At 40.1% G+C, this 21,282-nt stretch overlaps 1 protein-coding gene across 8 annotated transcripts in view; it reads left to right on the forward strand.

Moving 5' to 3' along the window:
- CASK (calcium/calmodulin dependent serine protein kinase) overlaps positions 1-21,282 on the forward strand; it is a 398,672-nt gene that overhangs the window by 173,432 nt on the left and 203,958 nt on the right. For all 8 annotated transcript variants that reach the window (XM_034754125.1, XM_034754152.1, XM_034754160.1 and 5 more), the window contains exon 3: positions 14,121-14,226. In XM_034754125.1, the coding sequence (XP_034610016.1) occupies positions 14,121-14,226 (106 nt within the window). The remainder of the gene's footprint in view (positions 1-14,120; positions 14,227-21,282) is intronic.

Consider the following 21,282-nt stretch of genomic DNA (forward strand, 5'->3'; position numbering starts at 1 on the left):
GCCCCCAGGGATTTCTTCCTAATAAATTTTAAAGTTCTGCCACAAACAATGGAAGTGTTAGATCTTCTCAAAAAGAAGATTGCAAGAATCTTTTATAAAGGAAAGTGTTAGGTAACCTAAATATAGGTGCCACTAACTGTTCCCTCTAAAATAATCTTTTGCAAGAGACCACGTGAGAAATTTGAAGCAGAAAAGAAGAGGATAGGGTTAAGAGGGAGAAGGACTGATTATTTCTGTTATAAACAGATTTAATGAGTAACAACCTTAGGTTATGTCAACACTCCATAGCCCCCTATTGTAGAGAGGTCTACACTAACAGTTTTTCTGCTGGTATGGGAGTACTACCTCCCCAAATGACATTAGCTATGCTAACAGAAGCTCTATTCTGTCAGCGTAGCTCCCTCTACACTGGAGGTTCTGTCGATGTTGCTGGGCATATGGTTTTTTTCACACCCCTAGCCAACATAGTTATGCTGGTGTAAGTTTTAAATGTAGACCTGGCCTTAGCTATGAAATCACCCACACAGTCTTGCAACCTTTCATAATCAATCATCTGCTCCGGATCTGATCTTCACTAATTTTTGTCATAATCATAGAATTTAAAGCCAGAAGGGATCACCACATCTAGTCTGACATCCTGTATGTTACAGGCCACCAACACCACCCAATGCCTGCACACTAAACACAACAAATGAAATTAGATCAAACTATTACAGCCCTTAGGAGACCTGACTGTTATGTGCTGCCGGGAGAGAATAGGAGGGACTGAGGTGCACCAATGCCCAAAGTTCCTGCAAAGGTAGGGAAATCATTAAGTCAGAAATACCCAGATAATTCTGGCAAGTGATGCACATCCACACACTGCGGAGGAAGGTGAAAAAAAACCCCAAGTCATTGACAATCTGACCTGGGAGAGAATTCCTTAATGACCCCATATTTTGTTATCGGACCCTGCACATGTGAGGAAGAACAAACCAGCTATGTATCCAGGAGAGAGAATGCTTGGCGCCACGTCAGAGCACTTGTCCACCCGATCCAGCGTTCCGTCTCCAGCTATAGCCATTTCTAATCTTTCAGAGAAAGGAGACCAAAAAACACTCCCAGAATACATTGCAGGGGAGTGAGAATCCCTTCTTGATCTTTACAGGTGGCTGGCTGATATTCTGCATGAAGCATAAACTTTAGGAATATAAAGCTGTCTTTTTGGTGGGAGAAATTAGTGTATTTAATAGTTACACGTAGAGTTCGCATACCTTTAGTGTTTTTGTTTTTAAACACAGCTCTGAGACCAATATGGGATATGCAAAATATTTTGACTATCACTGCACATTGCGAAAACATTTGTCACTTTTCCGAAAGTTTGACAAGCTGCCTCCAAAATCACAGTAGTTCAAAGACCTTCAGGCAATCCTGCCTTTGAAAAATTGCCATCAGTAGAGAGAACACAAAACTTGGATCATCTTTATGATTCTTGTCGTATATTTATAAGGACCGCTGTGATCCTCAGGCATTTGACATTTCACCTTAAAAGATTTACAGAAACTTTTAGAACTTAAAGAAAAGGCAAATAAAAGTCACCAGCCAAGAAGACTATCTAGATTTGTATTTAATACAATTCAATATTCTCAGATGTAGAGTGTAACGATTTCTAGGAGAAATAGTCTTAAATCCTAATTCTAAGTGGCAACAAATCTGTTTTTTTTAAAAATTATGGAATGACTAACCATTCAGCCAGTATCAATTTTGTGGGATCTTCCTGTTGGAAGAAGCTTAGCAACCTTATACTCTTAGTGGCCCCTCATCACCTAAGAGAGACTGGTCCTCAGTACTGGCTAGAGAATTAATTTCAGACACATTACTCCACAGTGCCCCAGTTAGCAATGTACTAGAGTTTAGCAGTATCAGGAAAGGATGCAGGGAGCCATGCTACTGAGTGAAAGAGATTAATGGGTTTTATTATGTTACAAAAATCTGGGCCCAGCTGTAATGTTTTCATGAAGTTGTTTTCTTCCATTCAGCTGGAAATATTTTTTGACAGACATTCCCCCAGTAGTGTTTGTAATCCAAACATTATAGCTTTGGTATAGCATAAGAACTAGAAAGAGGTTATGGCTGGAAGGAGGAGTGTTGTTTGTTCTGTTTCATCCTCTGTTGCTTTTGTGGCTGTTCATACCTCCTCTGGTGGCGGAAGGATTGGGGTGCTGCTTTAGGATTGTAAGGTTGCCTACGATATTTCCTCTGATTCTGGCATGGAGTGGAGGGTTGGTCTTGAGTCTCCATGGGAGTAATGACTATCACTAAGTTGATTTCGTCAAAGAGCAAGTTCCGCTGCAGATGGGATTCCCCAGGGAAGTTCAGAGGAATAGAGCCAGGGCTCCCTGATGGATGATGACAGCAGTCACCATGGATCATGAGGCTGTTTCAACTGCATCTACTGAGGCATGTAGGGGTGATCTTTCAATCAATCTATGCGCCTCAATCAGGGCTTGAAATTGTGCTCTTACCTCCTTATGAAGCTTGTCTCTGAATTCCAAAAATTTTAAGTAAATGAAAACATTCATACTTTGAAAGTAATGCCTGACAATTGAAGTAAATACTTTTCTTCTGAGGAGGTCCAATAATGTAGCCTCTTTATCCGAAAAAACGGACCTTCAGTGCTGTTGCCTACTCCTTTCAGTGGCAACCTGAATAACTAAAGTGTTTGGGGCAGGATGTGGGAACAAAAACTCTGCTCCCCTGGCTGGGACAAAATACTTCTTTTCTGCCTTACTGGGAGTAGGTGCACATGTTGCTGGAGTATGCCACATGAATCTGGCTGGCTCCAGAATGGCCTTATTAATGGACTTCACAACCCTAATAAACCTGCCATTCTACCTACAAAGAACAAAATCATTTAGGAAATTGCTTAGGCTGTTTGTTTCCTTGGCAGAATGGATGAAGGGAAAAGCAAGCCTTCTCAAAGGCTTTCTATGTGGATTTCAGGCTGTATTTTGCTGTGCTACCAGTTAGCAGATAGTCCTTTTCCACATGGTGAGAGCCTGCTCTACCAGAGCCAAGATAGCTTTGGTAGCATCGCTTCAAAGAGTTCCACTAGTTGACATCTATTAAATGGAAACATGGGTTCGCTGCATGCTTTCACAAGACATTATGCCCTAGTGCAAGCTTCCACAAATGATACATCCTTTGTCTCAGCGGTCCTTTGGTCATCAATACTGCAGTGGTCCTCACACCTTCTTCCTCAATGAGAAACGCTTGTTAGTCACCCACAGTGCAGTATATCAGCACTCAAAGAAGAAAGAAAGGTTGCTTACCTTCTATAATAACTAAAGTTCTTGGAGATGTGTGGTTCCTATCAATATTTTATTACACTCTGTCCTTCCCTTCTGCTTTAGGATCTTTTCCTCATGATTTGCAGTAGAGAAGGCACTGGAGAAGCAGTTGGGCTGCTCTGCTTCATTATCAACGCTCTGTGTGCCTTAGTTTAACACTCTTATTTCTGTAAACATTGTTTGCACCAAAGAAACCAGATCTGAGTCAGGGGTCAGCTAGTTAGTGCTGGGGTTCTATAATCTCTAAGGCCTTGTCTACACTACGAGAGTAGTTCGATTTTACTTAAATCGAATATTTGGAATCGATATTGCAAAGTCGAACGTGTGTGTCCACACTAAGGACAGTAATTCGACTTTGTGAGTCCACACTAACGGGGAAAGCGTCGACATTGGAAGCGGTGCACTGTGGGCAGCTATCCCACAGTTCCCGCAGTCCCCGCTGCCCATTGGAATTCTGGGTCGAGCCANTATAGAGACCTCTATGTCGAACTAAATACCTTCGCGGTGTGGACGGGTGCAGGGTTAATTCGATGTAACGGCGCTAACTTCGACATAAACGCCTAGTGTAGACCAGGCCTAAGGTTATATGGTTTGGGGGGGGGGGGGTATATCTGATCATGTAATTTGAGTATCAGTGCTTACAAGGGGAGAAAGGTAAGGTTGTGCATACAACATTAATTTGGCATTTCCTAACTTTTGAGTTTATAACCATGTGAGATTAAGTGTCTTACTCTAGTTGATTTTTTTTTTTTTTTTTTGTACTGACAAAATTCATTCTTTATCTGAAGTAAATTATCACACATGGCTGCTGGCTCTGTAGCAACTTAAAGCATTTTTCCAAACTAGACAGTGTTAATGTGGTTTCATTGATTTTAATAGACCTCTGTTTGTGGTGAAATTTTTAATATATGAATGTTATCACTACTCTGAATAGGAAGCTAATGGAGAGGTGGCAGTTACAAAAAGCAGTGAAATCGATCAATAGGAGAAATGTATTTGGCAGCACAACCAGTAGAGGTTCAGTCAGTTTTTTTCATTGTGAACTGCCTCTTTGAAAGATTTATAACAGGCAGTTTTAATTGTCTTCAAGTTTAAACTTGGCATGTAGATTCTTTGACATGTGGCAAATTTATTTTTGCAGAATTTCATTTAAATTAATTATTTTGGAAAATACTCCTCTTTTTCTTGCTCATGGCCATAATCTGAGTAGGGTATTGTATTTATTGAAAAATGACTTTTTGCAATATGCCATACTTTTATCCCTATGGTGTCCAAAGACAGCATGAGTGCCACATGAATGGAATTGTTTGTGGTAAAATGAAAGTTTTTGTCGATTCTAATATTCTTACTGTTTTCCTGACTTGGGTTGAAGAAAGCAGAAGACAAAATCCAGTAACAAAATAAATTGTATTTCAAGATAAAACTTTTTCTGCTAAAGAATGGTGAGCAGCTGATAACTGGTGATTTAAAGTCCCATCTACATTGTAATTACCTTCATGCTGGGAAACCCAGTTACAGCATGGTAGTGTACTCTGATATGTTAAAACATAGTGTTGGTTATGCAGCATAGACAGGGAGAGAACCATGTTATAGCACTGGACTTCAGCAAGGCTGTAGAATAGTTCAAGACTGATAGAGATGTGGCTCTGTCATGTCTACACTGCAAGTCTAAAACTCATTTTCACTGGGTAAAGGCATCCCATTATGTTATAATGACATCCTCCAACATAGTGGTGGTTAGCTTAGACAGACCCATCATTTTTTTAGCTCTTGGGGAGAGGAGATTAAGATCCTTTTTAAAACAAAAAGTCAGCTAATTATGTTTCCCTTTCAGCATTGTGGTTTTACAAAGCAGTAATTATTTTAGCGCTGAAGGTGTGAATTATTATCTGCTCTTGGTTTACTTTTATAAAATATACCCAATCCATGTAATTCAGAATGCAGGTGCACAATGTCTCTTGTGCATAGACTTCATATCAAAGACAAAAGCAAAAGGACAATACCACAAAAAACAATTCCCCTCCCTATCTTCCCCAATCACCAACTTACATTTGGATGCCTAAGAGTGGACCTTGTGCAGTGCTCTGAAAATGCACAAAATGACATTTGTCAGACTAGCTTGAGAAGCAAATCCCAGTGAAGCAAATCCCCTTCCACCCCCTGTGATGTGGTGCTCTATTCACTGAAGGTATGGCACCTATTCCTGCAGTTGCACACTCTCCCTCTGCCTCTTTGTCTGAAGCCCCTCTCTTGCCCCAAGGGCTGCTGCAGCCTCCTCGTGTTTCAGCCCTCCATCTAGGTCACTATTGTGGTTCCCCCTTCCGGGGTTAGGGAAGTCTTTTGTCAGAAACAGGCTCAGGCAGTCTTCTTACTCACTGCCGTGCCGATGCCACTTCCCCAGTGGGTGGTTGGGGAATCCGGATACACCCTCTCTGCTGGGTTCCAGCTCAGGCACCCTGTAGTCAGCAGTCTGCCCTGTACCTTGCTGCATTTCCCTGAGCCCTGTCCTAACCTTCTGACTCTCCCTTCCATCTTTGGGTCTGCCCGCTTCACCACGCCCTCCTCTGAGGGAGCAACTGCAGTCTACGCATCTCTGCAGCCTCCAAACACTCCTCCCTCTTCCCAGGGGGAGAGACTGCAGCCTTTCCCAGCAGCCTCCTCTATTGTCAACCTCCTGATTTATATAGGCTCTGCCTGTTCCTGCACTACTGAACTGCTTCTAATTAAGGCTTCTGTCCCAGTCTTAATGCCCCCTCAGGTTGCCACCTAATAGGGTAATTGGCCCCTCTAGCATACCTTAAAAATCACAAGAAAACAAAAAGTACATGAATGATTAAACAAAAATCAGTCCTTTTCAGGTCACCTAAGATTCATACCCTGTTTCCCCGAAAATAAGACATCCTCCGAAAATAAGGCCTACTTACAGTTTTGCCTCTCGTTGTAATATAAGGCATCCCCCCGATAATAAGACCTCCCCGATAATAAGGCATCCACCGATAATAAGGCATTTTTCATTTCTGAAAAATAAGACATCCCCTGAAAATAAGACCTAGCGCATCTTTGGGAGCAAAAATTAATATAAGACACTGTCTTATTTTCGGGGAAACAGGGTAGAATTTAAGTTGCTTTTGTGGGAGACATCCCTATTAAGTGGATTGCACTGTCTGTGGTGGGGAGGTATTAAATCTATCATTCTTGTTTGTCTTGCGCACATGCACCCAAAAAAAATCACCACTGCTAATGCAGAATTATAACATTCTAAGATTATTACACAGGCAAGCAACCAGCCAATGTAGACAACATTAAACACTATTTCTATAGCCGCTGTGCCAATGATGTTTGAAATCACAATCACCTCTGGTGAAATTATAGCCCTGTAATTTACTTAATTGTTCTATACAGTATAATATAACAATTTTTTGGTGGCATCATCAGCTTTGAATGACTTATGGGGAGTGCAGAGGGAGAATATTCTTCTACAAAATCTTGATGACCTAGTAAGTGGATGGTCTTGGGCGTATGTTAATTATTTAGAGAGGTGGAATAAATGTTCTGTTTTTATGCCATGAGTCTATTCTGTGTTATCTGGACCAATAAGAAAGTTGAAAATTGGCTAGAGATAAGAGTAAATTTAATTCTCTGCTTTTTTTTTTTAAAGACACTGTATGTGTTCAGTGGTGGTCTATTGTCTGAATAACAATTTCATATTATGATCTGTGTTGCCCCCCAATGGGAAATCTGTAGGTATAATGTATGTTTTTTTTTCAGATTTACATAAACTTGATAACATGCTGTGATTAATTCTAGCAACAAATATTTTATTTTATAGAATGTATTTGTTGAATTTGGTAAATTTGCACGTTTACAAGTGTGATAAAAGAAATCCAAGAAACCTGTAAAACTCCTTATTCGTGCTTATTCTGTTTATAAAAATGTATTTTAAATAAAGTATGTTCAAGATTTGTATTGAGATTTCATGAAGTATATGACTTCTACTTAAAGTCCACTTTATAAAATGGTGAACAGGTTTTCCTACTTTATTTTAAATGAATAAAATGTATTGTAGTTTTTTGGGATGTGGTAGTGCCTTCCAGTCTCTACCATCCCTTTTTAAGATGGTTGCTCTAGTTCTGACATGTTTTTTTAAAGTTTATATGAGTCATGTGGACTCTGGGTTTTTAAGAAAAACAAATGTTTCAAATTACTTTTCTTAATCTCAATTATATATTGAAAATTTAAGAACTGCTTTAATGAGGAAAAAAAAGCAGAATTTTTTCTTTTGCTGAGAAGAGGGACTTGAATATATTTATTCCTCTTCTGATTTAGTTCATTCAAGTTAAAGGTAGGAAAAGAGACACAAGTGTGGGTTTTTTCCCCTTGTTAATTCTCTGTGAATAGTGAAGAGGCTAGCACTCTTAAAAATTTTCAGATGTTTTTATTCTCAGAGGGGAAATATCTACTACTTCATCTGAAATTGTCAACTTGTAGTTACATCACTGATAAATACTGTGATCTGCAACTCAGCTATCTGCCGTTGAAGTCTTCCTACCAGCTTGAACATGTTCGTTGGTCAAGTAGAAGCTTTTAAATCTGTTTTTTTGTTTTTATATTTGTAATTTCTTGATCTTTTATATGCTTCACTCTGTGTGCTGTCAGATCACCTGCTGAGTAAAACCACTTCCAGTTGTGTCGTCATCTTATTTAAACCACTTATTTTCCTGCCGTTCAATTGTTGCAGGTATAGTAAAGGGAAAAAAAATTCCTCCATGCTCCACTCCCTGAAAATAAAGATCAGCACAGGCAGGGATTCTAAATGTAGTCCATGCACTAAAGTTAATGTTGCTGCCTTTGTCTTTTTAAGTCTGGAGGATTTTGAATTTTCTATTAGCAAATCATTGATTCTTATTTGGAGAAAAGTTCTTTTTTGTTCACACTCTGTTCATTTGTGTTATGTACTGCACTTTTGATGATGCCAAGCCTGTGTTCATACCTACATTTTTATTTCTGTTATTTATGGGACACAGCACTATATCCTGTATTTCCAAATGTTTGATAGTTTGCAATTAAATGAAAAGTGAAACGTACCACCCCCTAGCACATAAGACTATATATCCCATAATTAACACCCCATAATTTATTCACTAAATTATGTACTTTTGTTTTCTTTCTCTTCAAAATCTTCTCTAAATTCTTCTTTTCAGTGTACAGAATAACTATTTTCAAATTGTTGAGAGAGAAAACCAGTGAAAGATGTACTTTTGTAATAGTGGTTTACCATTATCTTCCTTGGTATCAAGACTCTTGTTCCTGTCCACACAAACAGTACAAGGAGAGAGTAGGCAGCCTTATCTAGCCAGAAAGGTAAGAGTTGAGAATGTTGTCTATATATACAAATTGCAGGTTGGCCAGTTTATCATAAATAATATGCAGGGCCGGCTCCAGCTCTTTTGCCGCCCCAAGTGGCGAAGCGAGGAGGGGAAAAAAAGATAAAACTGCGATCGGCGGCACTTCGGTGGCAGCTCTACCACGCCGCTTCGTTCTTCGGCGGCAATTCGGTGGTGGGTCCTTCCCTCCGAGAGGGACTGAGGGACTTGCCGCCAAATTGTCGCCAAAGACCCGGACGTGCCGCCGCAAGCACCTGCCTCCTTCGCTGGTGCCTGGAGCCGGCCCTGATAATATGGCTGCATTAATAAAAATGCACTTTAACTTAAATGTTGCTTTCTATACTTTCTAAAATGTTTTCTCCATTTAGAAACCTTTGAAGTGGCAGGTTGAAGTCTGAAGAAAGCCATTGTGTTAAATACGCCCGCTTTGACTGGTGAAACTCCAATGTTTTCGTGCTAATTTGAATTGCCAAATCTTTTGAATTTCTCCTCTTCCTCAGTCATTAAAGTTGCCATAGTCTCCCTTCTTCTGACACAGCTCCTACCATCCCAAAAAGCCCTGGCTTCTCCCAAAATTTATTTGACCTTTATTTAACTTGTTGGCTGCCACCTTCCCCAATAAATACTTCTGATAGGAGTAAGTGGAATGGTGGAAAGTTACAGGGGAAAGAGAGACTTATCTAATTTTCAAGTAATGGAATAAAAGTACTTATTTTTGAGTGGTTCGCCCATCTCTTTTTGTTCTGAGTGGATGCATTGTAAAAAGTTGACTCTAAGATTTGTTACTCTCTATTTAAAAAAAAAAAAATAAACATGGTAGCAGCAAAAGGTTTAAGGCAATTATCTGCAATAGGCAACTCTTCCTTAAGACTGATTAATACTCCTTTAAGATTTCCTGAAGAATTCCCTATAGGTCCAGGATATTTCAGAACCAAAATATAAAATCTTATAAATAAAATGGCATTAATGTTTTTTAAAGAACTAGGACTGGTGGTAGATTAGAAGATCATCTGTGCCCAGAGACTCATTCTGATCTTACAAGTCACTCTTTTTCTAACTGTTCATGTACCTGTTTTGTTTTCTTTTTTTCTGGAAAGGAAATCTTTAGCATATTTATCACTACTAAGTAACTCTCAGGAGTATAATCTTCTCTGGAGTATCCTACATTTTTAAGCTCCTATGAACACTAGCAAACTTTGCTGTACTTAAATCTGATGCTGAGAGATCAGTCCTAAATGGTAATTTTAAAAAATAATTTTCTGTAGCCACAACTCTTCCCCCTTTTCCTCCCCCACCCCCAAAAATCTCTGGCCTCATTTCTCCAAGATTAGCAGAGTCAATTTGTTCCTAAGTGTCTCTGTGGCCCATTTTAGAACCAGTGGGCCCTGGGTTATTTGTGCTTCTTGGTTTGAGTGCAGGTAGCAGCTCTAAACTTGCTGATTGTGTTAAATTATGGATAAGGTACAGTGTCTCCTGTGAGAGTCTAGGTGAATAAATAAATATGCAGCTCAGATGCCCTTTAAGGCAGTTAGTTATTGTCTTTTATAGAAATCAAGGACGAAGAAATAACACATTTTTAGGAGAAATGAAAGCATGAAATTAAAAGACTGGCTGTAGCAGAGTCAGGAATAAAAGAAAAAAGCATGGGAGTCAGGAGTAATTTGGTGTATGCAAAGAAATAACTAATTCCCAAAGCAATAATCAGTTGCTTCCTCTATCAAATAACAATCCTCCAAACTGAATACAATACAATTAGGGTTCCTTCTTTACCTTTCTGACCAAAAGCAACTTGAGAGGCTGTATTTCCTCCTCCTGATACTGCCAACTGCCTTACCCCAAGCAATGTGCTGGGCTCAGCATGCATGTCAGGACTGTTCTAGCCATGTGCATTCTAAGGTATGGTGTGCCAGTACAGCTCCTAGCCCAGTCATTCCTCCTTCTCTTCTCTGGCCTGGCTATCACCAGCTGGCTGCTTCTCAGGCATACAGGTTAGGCAGACCTTTGGGGTGCTGGGGGTACTTTTGCTTTCTGGAGAGTCCTGATGGGCTCCTGGCTCAGAATTGTCAACCATTTTATTTTGTGTCACTTTTCTCAGTTGCTGTTTCTGGGCTGATGTTTGTGCGAGCTGATTTTCATAGGACCCAAAATAGCAGGGTGGGGCTCCATTTATTAGAGTAAGCACAGTTTTACAATTTAGTCTTGCACATCAATTAAGTACCTAGTTCTAGGGTGGTGTGTCTCACACATACCATATATAGCATAACTAGATGGTGCCTTTTTTGAGGTTCTAGAATCTAAATATACATATTTGTAAAATACTAGGAATGTGTCTGTCATGGATCACAGTGTGTGCTATTTCTTGTACCTTTCTGCAGTCTCTCATGAGTGACCCTTTGCAGGGACAGGCTCTGGGCCTCCAATGCACTTAAGGAGGAGTCCCATGACTTTGCTACTCTTAAACTGGATCCGTAGGTTTCAGCGCCCCGATTTCTCACCATGGCTCATTTAGGAAGACCAAATTGGTTTGGCTTCTTTCAGTAACCTTCTCTCTTAGGAGCTTTATGACCAGAAAATATATGCAGTGATACAGTTCAGCATTTTCAAAACAAAGTGTTATTAATTAACAGGAACACAGTAGTCAGAGAAATGGGTTAAAGTAACAAAAAAAGGCCTACACACAAATCTTACTTAAACTGAGTTCTTCCCTTGCAAATTTTGGGTAAGTTCCACTTGGCCTAGGCACCCCTACTCCTAGGCTGAGACAGCCAGCCAGCCCCTGCAGCATTCTGTTACTCTGTCACATTCACTTGCAGCTGTTGCTGCCTGCTCACCCCCCTTCCTCTGTAGGGACTGTATAGGATTGCATGTAATAGGAAAATCACTTAAGGATACTGGGCATTAATGACTTACGTGAAAAAAATCACGTTTGCCCCAATCCAAAATTCATTTATTTTCAACTAAAACATGCTATTAAAACTCAGGTGAATGTTCACAGAATCCTGACTAGCATACAATCTACAGCTTCATTAAAGTTGACTTGAAAAATATGTGTGTGTTTGTTTGCAGAGACAGTGAGTGCATCCTTAACTGGAGGTGGGTCCCTATCTAGGTTTTTATACTACAGTTACCACCATGGTATTAGAGCATCTGTATGTATGTCTGTCAATTTTTCAGAGTAGCGTGCAGTTTCTGGATATTGCTGGATTAAATATCTTTGACTTACCCCAAGAAATTGTGGGTAAGAGTCTGTGCTGTGCCTTTGGGAGGTGAAGCACAAATTTGCCTCCCAGAGGGAAGAGGTGCTTCCCAGTCCTGGGCTGCTCCAGGGGCTAAATTACTGCAGTTACTCCGGGCTGCCCTACTGGCTGTAGCACTGCTCAGAATCTCTGCAGTGCTGGGCGCTGCCCCTGACATTCTCTGCCTGTTTCCAGCCCCGTCCCAACACACCCCTCCCATCCGGGCTTGTTAGGGGGTCCTCAGGGCACATCCTGTGCCTGCTGTTTTCTTCTGTTCCTGCTCGGGGTGAATTCTTCCTTAGTGATAGCTGGAATTCTTAGAGCCCTTTAAGTGGCGCTAGCCGTTTTACCTGTCTTAAATGGGCCAGAGTGGAGCTGAGGATCTCATCCACACTCTTGTGTTGTTTTTAAAATGGAGGTATTCTTCCAGAGGATATAGTAATGATTACAAACTTAATTTGGTTTTCTCCCAGTTGAAGTGTTTATGTATTGTTTAAGCTTCCAAGTGCTCTTATTTGTTCTGAAGGTTATTTGAGTAAATAATAAAGGAAATATTATTGATTGTACATAGCTTTTGTGTTCCAAGGTACATTTCTGAAACCTATCAAAATGAGGCACTATGTACTCAATGATCGTAACTAGGAATTTAAATTAAAAGTAATTGCCGTGTCCAAAACTGTGTTCTTACAGTGCTGATCATTAAAAGTCAGCACTTGCCAATGCATCATTCATCAAAGCATCTTTTGAGTATATCTGTGCTAATAGTGGGGGAATGATTGGAGAGACTGATTTTGAATGGCCTCTGCTGTACTACTTTGATTACATAAGTACCCACTGTAATTCCATTTTACTGCAGGAATAGTCAGTCTGTTTGTTTTGACAGCAGAACATCCACCTGTGGAGAATAATACATAAGATAAATAGCAAAGTTGGACCATCGTGGATGCCTGTAGCCTGAGTTGCCCCAGTTTGGAATAAAAACAACAATGTAGTAAAGCTGCACAAACTAAAACAAAAAAACTTTATTTATAAGACGACAATTTGAGGGTTAACTAAGACTCCTCCTAAATCTAAACACGATCTTATCATTACAGCAATACAACAAATAATATGCAAAGAAAAATAATAGCATCAAACGTACAGATTTCTTCAGTACCAAAAAGTACATAGGCCACAAATCTTAAGCATTTAAAACATGCACCACTGATTTGGCATTTATGTCACCACACACTGTCCTGAGCTGAAAAAGCAGCAAACACCCAGTTCTTTGAATAGGCTGGTATCTTTCTCCTTGTGGTTATCTTCTTGCTGCAGTTAGTAAAAGCAGGCCTGTGAGCGTGAGCATCAGCCCTCAGGGGAGAAATCTCTTTCCCCCCTCAGGTATGGCTCTGTCTCAACTAATTAAAGTTTGATGCCTTTTTTTTCTTATAAACTTGGGAGTGGAGTTGGCCACCACCCTTGGAAATGTCCTACTGAGCATGCTCCAAGGATTTGACTACCTACACCCCCCCACACTCCCACCTAGGGTGGTCAGATGTCCAGATTTTATAGGGACAGTCCCGATATTTGGGGCTTTGTCTTATATAGGTGCCTCTTACCCCCATCGCCGTCCTGATTTTTTCACACTTGCTGTCTGGCCACCCTACCCCCCTCTAGCCCAGACTGGCTGGAGTCAGTGGACAGCTGTTGTATTCTTCTGGCAATAAACCTGACTACTACCATTTAAAGGAAGAGTGACAGAAGTGTGGATTACACATGCGTAGCTGGGTATTACAAAACTAATGAACCTTAGTATGTAGTAGAGTAAATCAATTTCAAAATATGGTGTATAGTTTTTTAAATAATCAGCTAATTCTATACTTTAGAAAAAGAAATAACAGCTGCTGTTGTACTTTCCCACTAACAGATCCGATTTTGTGCCTTTACTAATGTTTCAGAAAAATTGTTACCTCTTTCCAGAAAAACAGTCTCTCGGAAAAGAGAAAGTGACTGATTGCTCTCTTGCCAATTTTGGTTACAAAGGCTAAAGACTATTTTGGAAATAATGTCAGATGTCAACCTTCCCAAAGAATGTCCTTTTTAATTTACTAATTGATCTTTAACTTCTTGGTATTGTACTATCAGTTTGTGATCAAGGCAACTAATATAACACTTTTCATTATCTTCCACAGATCTGAAGAGGGAAGCCAGTATCTGTCACATGCTGAAGCATCCCCATATTGTTGAATTATTGGAGACATACAGTTCAGATGGAATGCTTTATATGGTGTTCGAATTGTAAGTTTCCTCCTTGGTTTTTATCATGGTTATTTGAGTAATGACTAGAGCTGGGCAACATTTTTCAGGTGAATAGTTTCTTTGCCAAAATTGCAGTTACAGGGCAACCAGAATTATTTGTGAATTCATGTAGAATTCAGTAAATAGTTTTGGCTAAAAAAAAAAGGGGGGGGGGGATTTTTTTAAAGTCAAAACATCTTTTCAACATTTTCAAAACAAAATGTTTCAGCTTTTCATTTTGAAACATTTTTAGAAATTTAGCTGGATTTATTTCAAAAATAAATAAAAGGTAAAACAACTGGAAATGAAATGAATCAACAAAAAGAAAAAAATTGTTCAGGTGAAACAAAACCATTTTAAAAATTTGTTTGGTTTGGCCTGCAAACTGAAAAATGTATTACTTGCTCAGCTCTAGTAATGACATATGTTAAGCATAAAACATTATATTCGAAATAATTCCGATTTTTAATTTTGGTTGTAGATTTAAATTGAGATTTCTCAATTCTTAGTGAGTACATTTAAAGTGCTTCAGTTTTTGGTGACACCTTCTTTTAAAAGCAGTATGTTTTAAGTATAAAAGTTAATTTACTTTGCAATGCTTCCTTGAGAGGTATGCAACAAAATTATTCTGTTGAATGATCATCCAAAAATTGATCTAAATTCACTTTACAGCAGGCTGTTTCTAAATTATTTTTTAAAATTGTACCTGAAAAAAAGGAATTGGACAACATTTTTCAAACCTAGATATCTAAGGCTTGTCTCTTCAATATATAGATAGCACCTGCATAAAAGTGGCCTAATTTTCTAAGACATCGAGTACCTGTAGCTCCCATTGATTTCACAAATAGATCAGCTTTCCCAGCACCTTTGAAAAATTAGCCCACGTGTTTAGGTATCAGAGTATGAATTTTAGGCACTCAGTTTAAAAATATGGGCCATTTCTTATCAAAATAATGGCTATAGTCCATATCAATGGACCACAGCAAATTTTAACATTTTTTTCAGAGGCTTTGAATTAGTTGTGCTCAAACACTTTCAGGACTTCACACTTCTATCAACAGACTTCAGAGCAAAACAGACATGTACAGTAACTCCTCACTGAAAGTCATCCCGGTTAATGTTGTTTCATTGTTCCATCGCTAATCTATTAGAGAACATGCTCGTTTAAAGTTGCGCAATGTTTGCTTATAATGTCTTTTGGCCGCCACCTGCTAGTGGGTGGGGACTTGGGACCAGGGCGGGCCCCGCAGATCAGCAACTCCCCCCTCCCTTCCTGTGCCCGCCTGCAGCAATTGGCTGTTTCCCTCTCGGGGGGGATGGGGGACGGGGGAGGAGTGAGGATGCAGCGTGCTCGGGGTGAGGGGGCTGGATTGGGGGCAGAGCTGGGGGTTGAATACCCCTCATCCCCGGCACTTTGGAAAGTCTGTACCTCTGCAGCTGTGCATGCGCCGTCCAGAGGAGGGAGTGGTGCGCGTCAGCGGGATAGTGTGTTTTCCTCATCACGTTCAGTTTCCGCAGGGAAGTGTTTGCAGCCACTGCCATGCTGTGTCTCCTCCCTCCCTTGGTGCTGCATTGTAGGGTGTGAGGCTACATTAACAACATGTTAACCCTTGCGGGCTCAGCCGAGTGTTAGTTCATCATTTAGCAGCAAGGCATTCCCTGGGAAATATCCCACCTGATATCGACACGGTTGCTTTAGGAGAAGCTCATGAGCAGTGCCCCAGACAATCCTCTGATTAGAACTTGTTTATATACATATACAGTATAAGTTTTAATGTCTTTTGTCTGGCAAAAAAAATTTCCCTGCAACCTAAACCCCCCTAGTACATTAATTCTTATGGGGAAATTGAATTCGCTTAACATCGTTTCGCTTAAAGTCGCATTTTTCAAGAACATAACTACATTAAGTGAGGAGTTACTGTACAAAAAATGGGAGTACTTGTGGCACCTTAGAGACTAACGAATTTATTTGAGCATAAGCTTTCGTGGGCTACAGCCCACTTCTTCGGATGTAGCCCACAAAAGCTTATACTCAAATAAATTTGTTAGTCTCTAAGGTGCCACAAGTACTCCTGTTCTTTTTGCAGATACAGACTAACACGGCTGCTACTCTGAAACCTGTACAAAAAATGTAGCTTTACATTTCTTTGTATTCTCAATGTAGAGCTAAATGGGCAGAGAAGATTGGTCTTAGCCTCCAACTTTCAAGTGATCACAGGAAAGAAGACACATATGTTGGGCATGATATTAGCATCACACAAATTTCACCATTATTAAAATAATTGTTTTTTGTGGTTTGTCATCACATATTAGATTATTAATTTAAATGTGTAATGTCACAAATGTAGATAAAATCCCAAAAAGCAAAGAAATGAAGCAGAAACTGTAATGTGTACTTACCTAAAATGAATTCCTGCAAACTTTCAGTAACTGTTTGAGACTCTCCTTTTTCTGCCCTCTTTTGATATTTTTTGTTTTTGTTTTGTTTTTAAATGTGAGGGAAAGTTTTGCTAACACAATGAAGGTAAGTTTGTAAAATGCTGTTACCTAATGCTGGGAAACACTTTTTCAAAGTGGGAAAGTTCAGGATCAGATGAAGATGACAAAAATTACATTTCATTCATTAATGTGTGTCTACCTCCACCTACTGGTTAGAAGAGATGTTACTCAAGAGTCTGGCGTGGTATAGGAGTACTCAGTTTTTAAATATACAAATACATGTCTGTTAAGTACAAATATTATATGGGGGTCTTGGATACAAAATAAAAACATGGAAGTATTTCTTTAAATCCCCCATAATAGGGGTGGCAATACTATTCAGTGCTAGGTGTGAGGTTCCTAGCAGAGTGCACCTGGGAACAAGCGTCACCCCAATTAGGAATCTGTTTATTGGGTGGGGTCTGCATTTTGTGTAATGGGAGAGCAGGAGGGGTGACAAAAGGGGAAATAAATATATGGAAACCACCTTTTGACTGTAGTGTGAGGCATTGTTCATGACTCTAAAGCTATACATTTTCAAATCATTTGTGAACAATTCTTTGTTTTTATGTTACTGGTTTTAAAAAAGAAATAAAAGTTTACTGAGGCAGTTTAGATACTTCTGTTAAATTGTAAAACCATTTCACCTCATATGAAAATATGTATTTGGTTCTTTTAGTTTGAAGATAATCAGTTTGCCTTTCTGACTTATGGGAGAGCTAAGAAATAAAATTTTTCAGCAGTTTACAATCTTCTTGTTCAACAGTAACTTTTTTTTAAAATGACTGAACCCCCCATCTCATTTGTGTTATGACTAGTTCTCATGAGTTAAGTCTGATAGCTAATTTGAAGGGGGAGATTCAGTTACAAATGGTAGAAAAATCACCCCCTGAAGAATGCTAAACTGAGCATCTTCTACAAGTTTATCAAAGCTTGTAGTTTGTGTCCTCTTTTCCAAATGGTAGTGTCCCTTCCTAGTCTGACCAAGGACCTGGTGAGGACAGGAGTTATGGTTTTCAGGCTTTTGGGATGATATTCAAGAGGGGAGAACCACACACACAGAGAGTAAAATAATGCCTTTGCTTGCTCTCTGTCTTCTCTAAATCCTTCCAGGTTCACCTCTTCTCCCCACCCTGCATACCTAGAACAATGGGGGTTTCATTTTCTCTCTCGCCACTCCCCTGCACACACATGCCATGCATGTACATATGCTCTTGCCATCTGCTGCTTTTCTTTGTCTCCCTGCATTCTATTGATCCATGTTTATGGTTTAGGCGCTACTGGCCTACCCTGCTTACAATAGATCAAGCCACATAATTTCAATATGTGTTGACACCCCCACCAATATCTAGAATTGGACTTCACATATGTGTTAATGGAATCACCTCTACGTATGGTAGGGTTATTACTGAACATGAGAATCAGATGGTAGGAGAACAGTAAAGATGGGGCCTAAGAAATCATTGCCTGATATTTTGTTTTTTTTAAGGCCATGTCTGTTAAATTATGGTATGTTGACTGCAAAATATTTTTTCTTTCTAAGCAATAAATTACATGCAGTACTGATTGTGGTGCTTTATTTATTCTGTAAAAGTCCCAAAGCATGGGCCAAGGGACTTAATTACACTATTATAAAATGATTATGTATACCTCAGGGACACTCATTGTGGTAATTAATAAGGATTTAAAAATTTGGAAATGGAAACAAGGGTTTACATCTATTTTTACCATTCCAGTAGCTCAGAATTATGGTACAAACACTCTTAATTGGCTTTTTAATTGCATAATCTTATTACTATTTAATATTAATATACAAAAATCTTCACTGTGAAATAGTTAGGTTTGCTACACACATAACATAGCTGACTCAAATCCAGAATGGAAGGAAATGAAAAGGGAAGTCACCAAAAAGTAGATACCCTGTCGTTCATCCACAGATATTCCTTACTGTCACCACAACTACTGTACACTGCATGTGCTGTAACTGTAACTCTGCCCTTCCCTCTAGCTTCCCTTTTCCATATACTCTTTACTAAAGTACCCACTCCTAACACTATTTTTCGTGGATGTTTAGGATGTAATGTGTTGTGCTGGGGAAGGCGGTGGAGGGATAGTTTGATAAAAGTGGGTAATGGAAGGCTGGCATCCATAGCAAGTTAAGATTGTGGTGTGTGGTATGCGGTATATGGTAGTTGTGGTAATGGTAAGGTGTGTGCCAGGGGGTAGAGGAAACGAGGGGGTTTACTGTTTGGTGGTGTGACACTGCACCCCATATCCTTCACAATGATATTATTATGATATAATTATGGCATAATTATGATATATTTTGTACAAGATGGGTCATGTGAAGTCATGTGAAAAGTTATGATTTGCTGAATGATTATCCTATTTATATGCATGAATCATTTTTGTATCTGAAGTTATAAATATTGACTAGGGATCTGTATTTCAACTGGGCTTACTCTGGAAAACACCCACAGCCAGCCTTTCAGGTACAACAGTGAAGAAGCCAGACAGGTCTGATGGCCCATCAGCAAAGACAATGGACTGTGAAATAGCAGCCATTGCTTAAAGCCTGGCCAAAATGCCCTCAGGAAGGTTAAGCTATAACACAGTCCATTGTCTTTGGACTCCATCTTGGGATGTCAGTATTTTTCCACAAATCGATCTGGGAACCAAGTTGTGAAACAAAGGGTTCCCACCATATGCTTAAGCTATATAAGGTAGGGAGTGACATCATCTGTCGTTCTTCACTCCCCACACAAGAAGACTCCTTGAAACACCTGAGGAGCAAAGACTGAACTGGGGGAAGTGCTGAACCCAGGCAAAAGGGATTTCTAGCCTGTGTGTGAAAGACCTGGGGATTCCAAGCTGTAAAGCAAGTGCAGCTTGTCCCTTAAGAATCTGCAGCCTGCTTGTATCATCCGTCAGGGTGAGAATTTGCTAATTCATATCCTATCTTTCTAGTATCGTAGACTTAATTTGTATTTTGTTTATTTACTAGGTAATCTGCTTTGAGTGACTTTGAGTGAAATGCATGCAACATTGTAGCTCAAGGGGCGAAGGCTGTTGCATATTCCTCTCCACATGGGAAGGGGGGGGGGCGAACTCTATGAGCTTATGCTGTACAGTTCCCTGTGCCAGCAGGGCCGCCGACGGGGAGGCAAAAGGGGCAGGGACATTAAAGTGCTGCTGCGGCAGCGCTTTAATGTGGGCTGGTGTGGGTTCTTATCGGTACAGAGTACCGGCCCATACCAGCTCACTTTCACTCCTGCAGTCAGTGCTGTGGGAACAGTACTCCTCACAAAGGTGAGGCAAAGAATGTAGACCAGGAGTTCTCAAGCCTATTTTTCAGGGCCCGCCTTTGAAAATATTTCAGGCTGTGATGTCGTTCCCCCACCCCCCAATGGTACCGGACATAGCTTTCATGGTATCCCTGGAGATCCCTACAGAGCTAAGTTACGATGCCATGCCACCCTTACTTCTGTGCTGCTGCTGGCAGCAGCACTGCCTTCAGAACTGGGCATCCAGCCACCCAGCTCTGAAGGCAAGGAAAAAGGACGAGCAAGGACCAAAAAAGAGCCTATGTCTGGGAAAACCTGGACATATGGTAAACTTATTTTTTGTGATTGCACAACTCCGCTCCCTACCCCCCACAATAGTCTTGTGACTGCCTTTTGGGGCAGGACCCCCAGTTTGAAAAATGCTGCACTAGGCCATGCAGGAAGTACACTTACCTCCCTGCAGGCCTGATACTTGGGAGAAGATTGTCCCAGAGAGTCTGATTATATTTTTGGAGTGGTGGTATTACTGTGGTTGAATGAGATGACGTAAGGGGTTTACAGTGCTCTCTCTAAATGGAAATGAGTTAAGCACTCCCAACAAAATTCTAAAGCTTGTCCTGATTAAGACCTAGAATCATAGAAGTGTAGGGCTGGAAAGTACCTTGAGAAGTCATCAAGCCCAGCCCCCTGTGCTGCGGCAGAACCAAGTAAACCTAGACCATCCCTGACAGGTGTTTGTCCAACTTGTTTTTAAAAGCTTCCAATGATGGGGACTTGACAACCTCCCTTGTATAAAATGTATCGTAGTTATGCCATAATCATATCATATATAACTATATCTCTATGAAGAATATGGGGGCATAATGTCACAATGTGTATATAAAAACAGCTTCCTAACAGAAAATGCAGTGCAGACAGAGCCTTAATATTTAAGGTAATGAACACAGTAGAACATCTAGGAGCAATTTATGCATAGAACCTAAAATTGTTCAGTACCCTAGAGCAGTGTTTCTCAAACTCTGACTTCAACATGTTGAATCATCAGTCTGTCTTAAGTAATTTCATTAGTACATTTGCAAATACAGTAACTCCTCACTTAAAGTTGTCCCGGTTAACGTTGTTTCATTGTTACGTAGCTGATCAATTAGGGAACATGCTCACTTAAATTTCTGCAGTGATCCCTTATAACGTCTTTGGCAGCCGCCTTCTTTGTCAACTGCTTGCAGAAAAAGCAGCCCATTGCAGCTAGCTGGTGGGGCCTTGGAACCAGGGTGGACTGGCAGCCCCTCATTAA

Source organism: Trachemys scripta, chromosome 1 (genome assembly GCF_013100865.1).
Source record: "Trachemys scripta elegans isolate TJP31775 chromosome 1, CAS_Tse_1.0, whole genome shotgun sequence".
In the NCBI taxonomy this organism is placed as follows: Eukaryota; Metazoa; Chordata; order Testudines; family Emydidae; genus Trachemys; species Trachemys scripta.